Source organism: Talaromyces marneffei, chromosome 6 (genome assembly GCF_009556855.1).
Source record: "Talaromyces marneffei chromosome 6, complete sequence".
NCBI classification, from domain to species: Eukaryota; Fungi; Ascomycota; class Eurotiomycetes; order Eurotiales; family Trichocomaceae; genus Talaromyces; species Talaromyces marneffei.
The window spans coordinates 226901-240544 of record NC_072353.1 but is presented as its reverse complement, the minus strand read 5'-3'; the positions used below and the strand labels follow the sequence as shown (position 1 = coordinate 240544).

The 13644-nt window shown below is 46.3% G+C and overlaps 6 protein-coding genes across 6 annotated transcripts; 4 read left to right on the top strand and 2 right to left on the bottom strand.

Annotated features, from left to right (window-relative positions):
• Positions 1-649: 649 nt before the first annotated feature.
• On the top strand, positions 650-2515 carry EYB26_007595 (uncharacterized protein; the record flags this gene model as incomplete). The annotated part of the gene is made up of 2 exons (XM_054266861.1): positions 650-1584; positions 1636-2515. 2 exons carry the CDS (start codon positions 650-652, stop codon positions 2513-2515), a joined length of 1815 nt encoding a protein of 604 aa, XP_054122836.1.
• Positions 2516-2775: 260 nt separating this feature from the next.
• On the bottom strand, positions 2776-3763 carry EYB26_007594 (uncharacterized protein; the record flags this gene model as incomplete). The annotated part of the gene is made up of 2 exons (XM_054266860.1): positions 2776-2993; positions 3049-3763. 2 exons carry the CDS (start codon positions 3761-3763, stop codon positions 2776-2778), a joined length of 933 nt encoding a protein of 310 aa, XP_054122835.1.
• A 491-nt stretch (positions 3764-4254) lies between these two features.
• Positions 4255-6032, top strand: EYB26_007593 (uncharacterized protein; the record flags this gene model as incomplete). The annotated part of the gene is made up of 5 exons (XM_054266859.1): positions 4255-4315; positions 4378-5192; positions 5255-5383; positions 5437-5543; positions 5600-6032. 5 exons carry the CDS (start codon positions 4255-4257, stop codon positions 6030-6032), a joined length of 1545 nt encoding a protein of 514 aa, XP_054122834.1.
• A 2524-nt stretch (positions 6033-8556) lies between these two features.
• EYB26_007592 (uncharacterized protein) lies at positions 8557-9962 on the top strand (the record flags this gene model as incomplete). The annotated part of the gene is made up of 2 exons (XM_054266858.1): positions 8557-9714; positions 9867-9962. The coding sequence occupies 2 exons, from the start codon at positions 8557-8559 to the stop codon at positions 9960-9962; spliced, it is 1254 nt and encodes a 417-aa protein (XP_054122833.1).
• Positions 9963-10544: 582 nt separating this feature from the next.
• Positions 10545-12686, bottom strand: EYB26_007591 (uncharacterized protein; the record flags this gene model as incomplete). The annotated part of the gene is made up of 3 exons (XM_054266857.1): positions 10545-10922; positions 10991-11694; positions 11789-12686. The coding sequence occupies 3 exons, from the start codon at positions 12684-12686 to the stop codon at positions 10545-10547; spliced, it is 1980 nt and encodes a 659-aa protein (XP_054122832.1).
• A 595-nt stretch (positions 12687-13281) lies between these two features.
• EYB26_007590 (uncharacterized protein) lies at positions 13282-13540 on the top strand (the record flags this gene model as incomplete). Its single annotated transcript, XM_054266856.1, has 2 exons — positions 13282-13456; positions 13512-13540. 2 exons carry the CDS (start codon positions 13282-13284, stop codon positions 13538-13540), a joined length of 204 nt encoding a protein of 67 aa, XP_054122831.1.
• Between the last annotated feature and the right edge of the window lie 104 nt (positions 13541-13644).

The window sequence follows — 13644 nt, the reverse complement described above, 5'->3', positions numbered from 1 at the left end:
GCGCATACAAGGGGTGTGACATGTGTTTGCCAAGTGAGCTGATATCTGTGACTGATTAGATGGGCCGGACGCCTCTGCTTGTTGTTGTTGTGTTGTTGTTGCTGTGGTTGCTGCATTCCTGTTCCTGACGATCTGGCTTGGCGACGACGGGTGTGCCAGGAGAGACCCGGCTTTCCGAGATGCTTCGAGGGACACAGGAATATGGTTTTGATGGCGTGCAGGTCAATAAACAGGATGATTAGGAGATGTAGGAAGTAAGAAGAGAGAAGCAAATTATCGGCGAGATGCAAAAGAGAATACACAATAAAGGGGCAGAAGGAAGGAAGGAGGTTGAGCTCCTTCCTGATCGGGATCGGCCCCCATTGCGCCTTCCTGGTGGGCTTATCTGCAGGTCCCCAGTGCGACTCTTTTCCCTCTTCCCTGCTGGCCCGCCATCTCTCTCTAAGACACGACACAATCAAAAAATAAATTATGATGGATCGCGAGCAATCAAAGCTAGTTTCACGTCTTGCACCACTAGACCGGGGTCTTTTGTTCGTTTGTTTATAATATAAATACGGCTGCATCCTCCCTTCACAGCCGCCCCTCCGTCCTCGTCACTCGTCAATTGTCGATCCTCCTGTTGTGTTAACTTGCACGATAGTTCAAGATGAGTCGCAACCTCCTCGTTGGTGCTGGCCTACTGGCCCTGGCCCAATTGAATCCAGTTCTCGCTGCTTCTGCCCTTGTCTCCCATGAAGCTCTAGCCACGCTTCCACCTGGCTGGGACAAGGTCAACACCCCAGCTGGTCACACGAACATTCAATTGTCTGTCGCCCTCACTCTGCAAAACATCGAGCAACTCCAGAGTCACTTGCAGTCCGTGTCCACCCCCGGTTCTTCCGGTTACGGTCAATACCTCGACTCCGACGACATTGCCGCTCAGTATGGCCCCAGCGATGCGTCTGTTGATGCAGTCACCAAGTGGTTGAAGGAGGCCGGTATCACTGAGATCCACAACAACGGCCAGTCGATCAACTTTGCAACAACTGTCAGCAAGGCTAACAAGTTGCTCGGAGCCGACTTCCACTACTATTCCGATGGTGGTGCCACTAAGCTGCGTACCTTGGCTTATTCCGTCCCCAGTGACCTGCAGGCCGCCATTGACCTCGTCTCTCCAACTACTTATTTTGGAAAGACCACTGCTTCTCGCAGCATTCAGACCTACAGTAACAAGCGCGCCTCAACTACTACGAAATCTGGATCGAGCTCCGTGGCTGTCGCCGCTTCCTGCCAAACCAGCATCACTCCTGCCTGCTTGAAACAGATGTATAATGTCGGAAACTATACCCCGAGCGTTGCTTCCGGCAGTCGTGTGGGTTTCGGTAGCTTCTTGAACCAATCTGCTATCTATGATGACTTGTTCACATACGAAAAGGTCAACGGTATTCCAAACCAGAACTGGACTAAGGTGATCATTGCAAATGCCCCCAACGATCAAGACCCCAATGATGGCAATTATGGCGAAGCCAATCTCGATGTTCAGAACATCGTCGGTATTTCCCACCCTCTCCCCGTCACCGAGTTCTTAACCGGTGGTTCGCCGTAAGTAATGCTAAATTGCTCATTGCGAGATATTTACTGATCATAATATAGTCCTTTCGTTCCCAGCCTCGATACCCCAACCAACGAGAACGAGCCATACATTCCATACTACGAATACCTCTTGTCTCAGAAGAACGCCGATTTGCCTCAGGTGATTTCCAACTCCTACGGTGATGACGAGCAGTCCGTTCCCTACAAGTATGCCGTTCGTGCCTGCAACCTCATCGGTTTGACTGGCTTGCGAGGTATCACGGTTTTGGAATCTAGCGGTGATCTTGGTGTTGGTGCCGGATGCCTCAGCAATGACGGCAAGAACAAGACTCAATTTGATGCTATCTTCCCAGCCACTTGCCCATACATTACCGCCGTTGGAGGTACCCAGGCTGTGACTCCTGAAATTGCCTGGACGGCCAGTTCCGGTGGTTTCAGCTACTACTTCCCTCGTCCGTGGTACCAGAGAAAAGCAATCGAGACTTATCTCGGTCTCCTCGACGACTCCACGAAGCAATACTACTCCCAATACACCAACTTCGAAGGACGTGGGTTCCCTGACGTTGCAGCCCACAGTTTGCTCCCAGACTACCAGGTTGTTGGAGGTGGTGAGCTTCAGCGTAGTGGAGGTACCTCCGCTGCCTCGCCTGTCTTTGCTGGTATTATTGCACTCTTGAATGATGCTCGTCTTTCTGCCGGCAAGCCCACTCTAGGATTCTTGAACCCCTTCATCTACTATGCAGGATACAAGGGCTTGAACGACATCACCGGTGGAAAGTCCATTGGCTGCAACGGTGTCAATGGCCAGACCGGCGGCACTGTCCCCGGTGGTGGCGTTGTTCCCGGTGCTGCATGGAACTGCACCACAGGCTGGGACCCGGCCACTGGTCTTGGTACCCCTGACTTTCAAAAGCTGAAAGAACTCGTGCTTAGCTTTTAAGCGGCACGTTTGATTTCCGCGTATATATATCAACATAATTCTGGTGTAAATAGTGCTATGAAACATACAACGTTATATCGATCACTGATCAACTGAAGTTCAAATACTTTCTGTTCTAAATCGTATTCTGCCCGTCAAGTTCGGCATATCGAAAAGGCTTGCGTTGGTTACCACGTGCCCGTGAAAGCCCAAAGTCTACCAAAACAGGAAATCCACCAATCGTCCAATCCGTCACCTATCATTAGACAATGAAATAACAGTTAAACTTCAGAAGACGAGGAAAAGTTAACCGCAGATGACCATTTCTTCTCCCCAAAGGGCCATCCGACAACCTGAATATTGAATTCCTGGCCTTCCTCAATCTCCTTGGCGCGAGCCTTGAGCTCATCCACGTCCCAATTAACCCATAGATACTTTCGATTAAGAAATCGGGCTTCGGGGCTTGCGAGCCAGACGCTAAAACTTGCCGGTAGGGAGACTATTCCATCAGTTAGTACAGTCATTCCTTTTCTCATTGTTGGGGGAAAACTCACTATGATCCTCAAATCCCATTGCAGCAATCCCGCCCACACTCCTATTCATATCTGTATCAATCACACCCGGCTGAATATGATAAATCCTCATCCTCTGCTTCTCAAACTCGAATCCCAGGGAATCCCAAAGCCTATAAACGGCCAATTTGGCAACGCTGTAGGACACCAGGGCAGCCCCAAAATCCATATGAGCAGCAGAAGAATTGATATCAATGACGACTGCATCGTTGGCAATGGCGTACCGTAGAAAGGCTTGTGCGACGTATAGGGATCCCTGAAGGTTGGTGTGGATGGCGTCTAGGAAGGATTCGCCTTCGACGCTGCTGATGGGTTCCAAGGGGCCGACTACGGCTGCGTTGCTGATTAGGATGTCTATTTTCCCGGGTTTGTCGCCGCCGACGAATTTCTCGAATGCAGTGTCGACCTGGTCCTTTTTTGTGACGTCCGTTGAAACAACGAAGACATCAACATCGGCGTTGATCTGCTCGATAGAAGCCTTGGTGTCGAGTAAAGGTTGTTCGCGCCTGCCCAGTAGTGCGATTCGAGATGCGCCTGCCTTGGCAAAGTATCGCGCTATTTCGGCTCCTATACCTGAGCCTCCCCCTGTGACCACGACGGTTTTACCCTTTGCGGAGAGTTCAGGGCGAGTTGGGGATAGGGTAGGGTAGGTGGTCGTGTGCCATTTGGCGGTTGGGGAGGGGAAGAAGCCGGCCATTGTTGTGAATTTTTAGTTTGGTGAAGTCAATAGATAGGTGGATGAGCCGAATTATTTGGGTTTGATCTTGTTTTGTTGCCTGTCTTGATGAGACTGGATTCAAGAATTATTCCCATAGTTCGAGAGACCAGTCATTTATATACTTTGTTCAATACACTCCGGAATGGATGTAGAGATGTGATTTGAAATCACACATATTAACTACAAAATAAAAATTACATTACAAGCCAACTTTCTTAAATAAATTTGTTCCTTTCGTTGATGCTCTACAATATGTTCCGGATGCGCCTTTGTACACATATTCTCCAGAGACGTACGTATTACAATTTGTTCCGTCCGTCGGACCAACTGAAGAATGTTGTGCTGACAAATAGGTAGACATGAACTAGAAGTCAGAATAGTCTATCGGTACAACAATTTTGCAATTTTGAAAATCTTTCGCTTTACAAATCCTCATACTCATCTTGTATTGCGGACTAATTTGTAGAAAGATGCACGAAGCCAATTTGCCCATTCTGCGGTGCGCACAGTGCAATAAACCATTCGATAGGCGTGAGTCGAAGTTACCCATCGTTCATCAACGAAACATGCCGAGTGCTAAGTTTACGACTCAGAGTCCACACTAAAAAGACATGGATATTACTGCCGGTCTCGAAAAGCTGGTGCTCGTGCCATTCGCTCCAGGTCTTGCATCGCTTGTGCCAAAGCAAAAGCTCGTTGTGATCATCGGCGACCGGAATGTTCGAGGTGTATAGCCAAGGGTGTCGACTGTCAATATCCGGCGGTGATTCCTGATTCTAAAGATGCAAAATCGAGAGCCCCACAGGATGATGGTCCGTTAAGGGAGACAATTCCTGTGTTCAACCAATTTTTAGAGACAAGTCCAATAAATGATGGAGACCTCGTACTTGACCTTGACAACACGCTTACCACGACGGATACGGAAATCGGGAATCTCGAAGCTCTAGACCTGCTAAACTCAGACATGGATTTTGCGGACTTTTTAATGGGCTCACAGATAATCAATGACAAAGTCATTCCAGTAACTTCAACGATGGAATCATCGTCTTCAGATTTACAGCGCTCGACTCATTCAGACAATCAATTGTCATTATCAATCCCGTTATCGCTTCCAATCTGGAGCTCTCGCTCACTTATCCACCGACCAAAGTTCAAAGCCGGAACACAAAGAATTGCCAATCTCATGTTCCATACTCTGAAATCCTATCCCCAGATGATGCTCCGTCCCGATTCTCTACCACCGTTTATTCATCCGGCGTCGATGTTGGAAGGCTTCTCCGATAATGATCACATGGAACCACTGAATAATTGCATCAGTTTGGTGCATATGGTCAATAGCCGTGTTCGGGGGAGTCGAAAGTTGTTTTGGATGAATGTGCGTATGGAGTGCGAGCGGATATGCGAAGAGGTTTGTCTGCTCCTAATGCCCTAACGTGTAACTACAGAGTGAAGTTGATTCATATTGTTTAGTATTTGAGGATGAATAAATGGGAGATACTTGCTGCCATGCAAGCACTTGCGATCTATACTATCATGAGATTGGATGAAGGGGAGACTGAGTATAATAACTTTGATTCTCTCATAGTTAAGACCGTGATTGTAGGTTTACTTTACCTCTCAAGGATCGGAGGTATAATTTAACGAAGAGATAGGTCATAGCTACACAACATATTCGAAATGATCACACAGAGACTGCGCTAAGGAACTCCGATCGTGAAAGTAAATGGCAAAAATGGATATTTGCCGAATCCAGTCGAAGGTTGTTGGCTCGACTATACTTTCAATGGGGTATTGGAAATACTAATTGTCATGCAGGTTGTGCATAATCTACCGAGTCATCAACATGCTCATCTACTTTGAACCCGCAGGAATGTGCGAGACACACGAAACAGGCCTTGTTCTCGCACCACTACCAGCCAAAAAGCAACTATGGGAAGCAAGCGATGAGATAGCATGGAAGATGGAATCGGACAGGGATAGTAAACACGGTTCTCTTATCGATACCACTGAAACATTCTCAGCTTCTACCGTGTTTGGATTGGCTGCGAATGGCGAATTGGTCAGATTGGATTTAGAACAGGGTCAATATTATTGTCATAATGATGGGGTTTTACTGAGTAAGGCGCAGTCGTTCTTTAACAACGCAAGCTCATCGGGGTCAAAAACTACGGCAAATTGGGAGGATTGGTGTGCGGGGATGGACGGGCTTGGAGGACTGGTCATGCTTGCTGCTTCTTTACTAGAATGATTTGTCATTTTGCAGATTTGACGGCACGAAAACAATGAGAGTTTGTATGAATATTGGTTGCTTGCTTTCATTTTCCCTTTTTTTTTTTTTTTCTTTTTCGAGTATGAAAAGTAACTTAGCATAGCCTAATAGTTGTTATGGTCGGCTTGCCCATCTAATCATCCAATGGTCGTGGGACTTAGGGCTAAATCCGTGGGTGGACATTTATTTCACTCCCACAGCTGGCCGTCACCAAGTCGATAACTTAATAATAACACAAGTTAACTAGTTAATTGTTATCTATGTTAATTAAGCTTAGTTTTGGTTTTTCCAGATCCGCAGCTCAAGCAAGATTGAAACATTAATAGATATCAAAATATACATAGTACAGTCTAAAATAATATATTAAGTTAGTCTTAGTTATTAGATATAATACTGACTTTATCACATGCTCTTTTTTGTTTGCTTGGTCTGATACTGAGACAAAATACATCGCACCCTACGGTACACACCGTTACGCAAGTGTGGTACCTCCTCACACACATTCAATCAGATTTCTCCATCAAATCCCAAAAATAAAGCACTACTAATCCAGCTCAGTCGCATGAAACGTCCCTATCTAAACCCAGCATGTTTATGATGTATCATCTTGAAGTGATAAGATGAGTTGGAAACCAAGGTCCGTGATTGGTCGATGTAGGGTTTATCTTGACGCGATCCTACTCTGAATAGAATTGGGTGAATCCACCCGCCCCTTTGGGCTGTCAGATGACTTAAATGACCGGAGTGGACGTGGTCAAGTGAGGGCAATGGATGATAATGTATGTGTATTACACCATCTTGAATCATTCTCTTTCAATCTACGATATACATGAATAGTGGCCAAAGTTGATGTTGAAGCGGGTTCCTAAGGTGGTTACTCAGATTAACCGAAGTCTTACCGGCGGTACCTACCTACCGGTATCTGACCAAATTAATTCTTTATCCCGCTCCGGTCAGATGCTGAATCCCCTGAGGCGATGCACTACCACCCAGAAATATAATATCATACCAACAATCTAAATCACCCGCTAATGCAGGTCGGTCAGCCGGCGTGTGAGCCCATCGAGGTCATTCCATGTTTGAAGTTGGATTGTTGGTAACATGCATTGGTTAGTTTGTACCTAGAATGATAAGGTTGTGGCCCCCCGCTCATTTGTCAACAACTCCATCTCCAAGCTGGTGAATATATACAATTACCAAGGAGCCCATATATATCGCTCATTAGCATGATTCATGGATGTTTTAAATCGGAATTCAGATATGAGGCGAAACGATGGATTTGTTTGTATGCCCGGGGCATGTTCGGCATTCAGTTTGTATAGACATTCCATTCCACAGCAACACCCGAACTGATGATATGTATCAAGAAGTCCATACTTGTTCTAACACACTCTCGCGTGTAACCACACTTCGAGAATGTTCTCTGAGGCTGCATCATCACACATGGCGGCAGGCTTGTTAACGATATTGAAGTTGTCTAGATTTCCCACTCTCAGCACGAGGAAACAACTCAGGTGTGCCACACATTGCTACCTTGCCGTGTTGGTGTAAAAAAACTTGAACATTCTAGTCTCTCCATGTCGGCAATTCGGAGTTAACTCCGTCTAGCTTTATCAAAGCCGGGCTATATTCAATGAAAACTAGCGTGGAGCATTCCCATGGTAGCATGGACGATTTATCCGGTAGCTAGATTTGCTTGAAGTGCTCTGCGACCTACATACTGCACGCTACAGTCACACAGATGCCCTAGGAGATACGGAAGTAGATCATCTGCCATCTAGAACTACTCGCCAATGTTGGCTTGCCCCAACCCCAAATTGTACCTTTGTCCACCAAACCTTACCGATTAGAGAGATAGGTACCACCACTTGAATATACCTGGTTCCTGGACCAGACTCTAACCAAAGGGAACGTTGCATCTTGCCTTCAGAAGTGTCGAGCCATAGTACGTCATTAGATCGGTGGGATTTGATTTATTGACGTTAAACGTGATACGTACTCGAGCTCGATGTGCTCCGGGCTTCCCCCCCCCCTCCCTACCGAACGGATACCGTCACAGTGACCTGATGACTGACTTTCTTAAATGTCTACCCCAATACATGCAATCCACTGGTGGCTACAACCTCACGAGAGCTAATATCCAAAAGCTGGTTACTGTATCATGTGTTCGGTTGCATTCTCCAGCCCCATCCAAACAACACGACGTTCACACTTTGAAGAGACGTAGCACCACAGATGTCATATTCAAGCCAATCTGTATATTTAAGATGTTTTGCCTCCCGCTGATTCAATATTTCTATTTCCGTCTCCTTTGAGCCACGCTATCGCACAGCACACCCTCACATTCCTTGAATCTTTCAGCTGGTCCTTAACGGATCTTGCTAGTCCTCTCCTTACCTAGTCTTGTACATACACACAATCCATACAAACTTACCTTTTAACCTGTACATATTTTTTATATTCCTCAGAAACCAGGCCTTCGTTTTATTTTCATATATACAACATGCATTCCTTAGGTGTGCTTGTTAGCCTCACTCTCTTGGCCGCCTCTGCCCTAGCGGGCCCCATCAACCTTACCAAGCGCAGAACTTCGACTGGCGAAACCGTTGTTTATTGGGGCCAAAACGGCGGTGGAGTTATCGAAGCCACAGATCTCGCTACGTACTGTTCTATTAGCAGCGGTATCGACATTATCGTTCTAGCTTTCTTGTACCAATATGGTAATGGTGTCACCGTCCCCGGAGGTGGATTCGGCCAAACATGCTATATCTTGGCTGGCTCTGGTACTGCTCAGTCTTGCAGTGCTGTTGCGTCGGCTATCACTACTTGCCAAAACAATGGTGTCAAGATCTTATTGTCTCTTGGTGGTGCAAGTGGTGGTTATTCGCTCACTTCTCAAACTGAGGCCAAAGCTATTGGTGACTATCTCTGGCAGGCCTATGGCAACCCTTCCAGTATCACCGTTCCTCGTCCTTTCGGTAATGCTATTGTCAACGGTTGGGACTTTGATATTGAGAACGCTTCTGGTAGCTCGTACTACCCATACTTGATTGCCGCCTTGCGCTCCAACTTTGCCAGCGACAGTGCAAGCAAATACTACATTTCTGGGGCTCCTCAATGCCCTATCCCCGAGCCAAACATGGGATCCATGATCGCGAACTCTACTTTCGACATGCTCTTCATACAATTCTACAACAACAACAACTACACCAACCCCTGCGCTTTGGGAATCAACGGTGATGCCCCCTTGAACTACCTCGAGTGGGTCAGTTTTATTTCCACTTCCAAATCTCTCGATGCCAAACTCTTCATTGGCGTCCCCGCTTCCACTCTCGCCGCCAACGGTGGTGAAAGTGGTTCAATTTACTACGCTACCCCAGAACAACTTAACATTATAGTCGGCGATACCCGAGGTAACACCTCATTTGGAGGTGTTATGATGTGGTCTGCCGGCTACTCCGACTCGAATGTTAACGACGGCTGCACCTACGCCCAGGAAGTCTCAAAAATCCTCTACGAGGGTGAAATTTGCTCCGGATCTTACGACGTTACCCGAACCTTGACGCCTGTGGCGCCTACTCCTTCTTTCACCGGAACTGCTACCGGAACATCAACTGCCACTCCCACCGCGACTGGAACTCCAGTTCCCGAGTGGGGACAGGTAGGAATCTCCTATTTCCTTTTCTCTATCTTTGATTTGCTTGAACATCATATAAAGGTCTTTTGTCTGGCGTTCGATGATGTATTTTAAATGACTATGATGTGTGCCTGAAGCAAATATCCTGGAACTTTATTCTGACAAAACCAAAACAGTGCGGTGGTATAGGCTATACAGGTTCCACAGTCTGCGCCTCCGGATTAATTTGCGTCTATGTGAGTCCATATTGGTCATCTTGCCAGGCTAAGTAAGTCTTTTTGGGCAACGGGAGATCTTTCTCTTCCAGGGCGATATTTCGATGACGAGACAATCTTCTTTCCGATGCCAGTACTTCAAACAGCGAATAGTATCCCGGTGATATCGATCGCTACCTATACAACAACCAAATGAAATTTCGGGTTAAGACTATCATGATAAACTGTTGTGAAGACTAGACTGTTGAATCTTTAATGTTGTAGATACTTGCAAGCGCATTTCGTTATTTTTAGTGATAATGAAATAAATGTTCGATGTCCAATCAGTTCAACTCTGGAAGATGATCAACGATTGGTGGCCTGCTAGGCAGGGTTTCTGGCTTTTATTCATTCCTGATACGCGTGCGAGCCCGGTAACCTTCTACTCATTTTCTGGTTCCTGGTGATTTACAATCCTAAAATCATAGCCTGTTACCAGACTTTAAGCTAGGGTGTATAGACAAGGAGATGTTGGTCACACGTAGACCAATTGAGGACGTCTCCAAGGAGTCTACATTGCATATTTTGACTAGATGACAAACAACGTTGAAGAAACGCGCCCGCAAATGCAAATATTTCATGAATCATAACCGTGCGTTCTTATTGTCCCATAGATGTCTCTTGATTCCAGTCGAAATTGTGAATCCATCTCATGAAGTCCGAATCTTGATTCAACCAGATGTCATCACTCCCCAGCCATTCAATGGGCATAGAACTCACATCTGCGCTTGCTGGCAGCGATACTTGTGGTGCTGAAAGGACACGGTCTAGGATAGATCGGATCAATTTACGAGCTTGTTGACAAATCTCATAATTGCCGGCTTCTCGTGCAATGGCGTATTCTAGGTCTCCAGCAAACCTGCTCAGGTTTTGAATGATTTCAGAGCGAGGGAACATTGGATCATGGTGGGTGCTTTGAGACTGGCGAAGGAGTTCAATTGCCAACACACCAGCGGATGGAAGTCCATAGAAGGATGTCTATGGTTTATGGATTAGCATGAATACGGTGACCGAAGCGCGAAGAATATCCATGAGTGAATACTTACATTCCAAGCCACCGTATTATTGTCTCTTCCATCCGGAGCCCGATGTCCATTGACGATCAGAAGAGCACTGAGCATCTCATGGGCAACGCTCCGCAATCTCTGGGATTCATAGCCAGTTCTCTTGACAAGAATTCTCTGCATGATCAGTTCGTTGTAAAGGCATTCCAGATGGAAGCAAAGTGTCATTAGGTTTGATTCGCTTAGAGTCACACTATCATTGTAACTAACAGCTTGCAATCGTGGTGGCAGCTGGCTGCGAATTTCGGCTGCAAGCTCTGTGATTTCTAGAATCCTGCGTTCCAGGTTCTCAAGGGGAGAGTTGAGAGATAGTTCGAGTACTAATTCTCTAACCTGCCCTATTTTATACATAGAGCGAACAAATGTGGTCCGCGACACTATGCCTTGTGTGTTCCACCCATCCTCATCTAATTGTGCAATTGCGGCATCTCGAATTTCAGGCTCGGCGAGGAGTTCATTGTAGGTAATGTCCAGAGGAAGGTCAACATCAATATGTCGCCAACTGATCCTGGGTGGACGTCCTAGAAAAGTTGCCAATTCTTTATCAATTGAGTATGCTCCAAGCAAGAGTCGTTTGCGATGCTCGATAAGAAAGAACGGCAACGTCTCGTTATTTTGCCGTTGATGAAAGCCCAGGGAGTATACAAGTGTTGAGAGATCACCTAGGATCTTCCAAGGTCGGTAGTCTAAATGAATTCTGAGTCAGAGTCTCCTGACTGTGGACTATATGTGCCATTAAATCAAAGAATTCAACGTTTGCGAAAAGAGGATATATCTTACCGTGATCACCATAGACGAATGACAATAATGAAGCATGTGCAAGCAAAGCCCAAGAAAGCGGCTCGGAGATGACACCAGCATTTTCACAAAATCTCAAACACTTGTCTCCTGCAGAGATGCTTACCAGTGACAGACCTTGTCGATCTACATTGGCTGCATGGGGATGTAAGGTGACCATATCAGAAGCTGGAAGAAGAAAAGCACTTGAGCCAATAATTGAAAATATCACACCAATTACCTCCCACCTATTCGGCATGGAAATAAAGTAATCCTGTGGTGTCATATGTGAATCGACATAAATTATCTTTGAGCAATTCTCAAAAATCTTTTTGGACAACGCGATCAAATCTGGCAACGGATCAGATTCATCGCTAATAGCATTGTTCAACATCTGTCTAACGGAAGCGAACAGTAGTCGAAGCAAAGCGGGCGCGAAAACATGCCCCTCACAGTGGCAGAATTTGGATATTGACATGCGCTCGTAGAGAGTGAAATCCTGGTAAAGGAAGAGCAAGAGTTCCGCACCAACTTGTATGTCTGCATCGTCGACCAAATTTTGGCTACGTTTGAGCGATTTGGAGAAGTCGCGGAAGGATGTCGTAACTGTAGGTGATTTAATCACATCTTCACTCTCATCATAAACAGCTGAGTAGCTGGTAGGGCCAAGAACGCCAGTACCAGGTGATGATGCGGTCTTCTTGCTCCAGTCCGCAATGAATCGGTCACGCAAGAAACCCTCAGGACAACTATCTTTGCTATCTCCATTCCCCTTGGACGTGGACTTGCTTGAGCACGAGTGGCCCGGCGACGTATCAGCGGCACTCCGAGTCCCGGCCAATGAACTTCTTTTGGCGATAGCAGGAGATACTTGACTTTCCGAAGATAGGAGCTTGGTCATTGGCGCAGGATGATATACACACTCCGTCGGCCGCTTTCTGCGCCGGCATCGACTACAAGGAACTGCATGATCACATTTGAGCTTAGATCGCCTGCACGGCTCGCAGGAGCTAAGCAGCCCATTTCGACGAAGCGATGACATTGTGCGATCCGGCGTTAAATCCGGCTTCACAAAAGGAATTCAGACTGAGTAGAGGGATCGAAATGGACTCAAGTCGGACGTCGGGGTAGAAATCGGCTCTCGGAGTGCGACCCACACCGTAAATGTAAAGCAAATGATTGGCTGTACTCTACATCGAAAAGATGTCTGAAGCTCTGATTTGCTATCTTCGTACAATTTACCACGTGGAAATACTACACAGTTGAATAATGCGAAGTAAAAGTAAAGAAATGCCTATGGTAGATAGATCTTGGGTATAAAATCTGGTAGACGTCCACAACGGTTCGTGGTGTTAGTATTCGAGAGAGAGTAAGGACCACCGAGCATCAATCGACCAATATCTCCTGCAAACTCCAAATCCACAGCACTATACAAAATCTCGAACATAGCCATATCTATACATATTCCACTCAAGTATCATTAATACCATCTCACAATGCCTAACGGATTCCCCAACTTCCGCTCCGTCCCCGAAGTCTATCAGAGACCAAGACCCATCGTCAAACCCACGAAGCCACCAGTCAAAAGCTCCGCTGAGTCTTTCCACAGCGATACCGAGACTCTCAAAGATGCCCCTAAGAAAAAGAGCACATTGAGGTCAATCATCGATGGTAAGCTCGTCCCTTCGTTGCCTGGTTGCAAGGAATACGTGTAACCGTGCCCTAGCTATGAATCATATCAAGCCTAAGCAATGATACTCGCAATCATTGACGCAATGATCAACTATATATTACTTCAGGTTTTGGTAACCGTGATTTACCTTTACCTCTGATGTTGGGTCTAGGTTAAAGGCCAGATG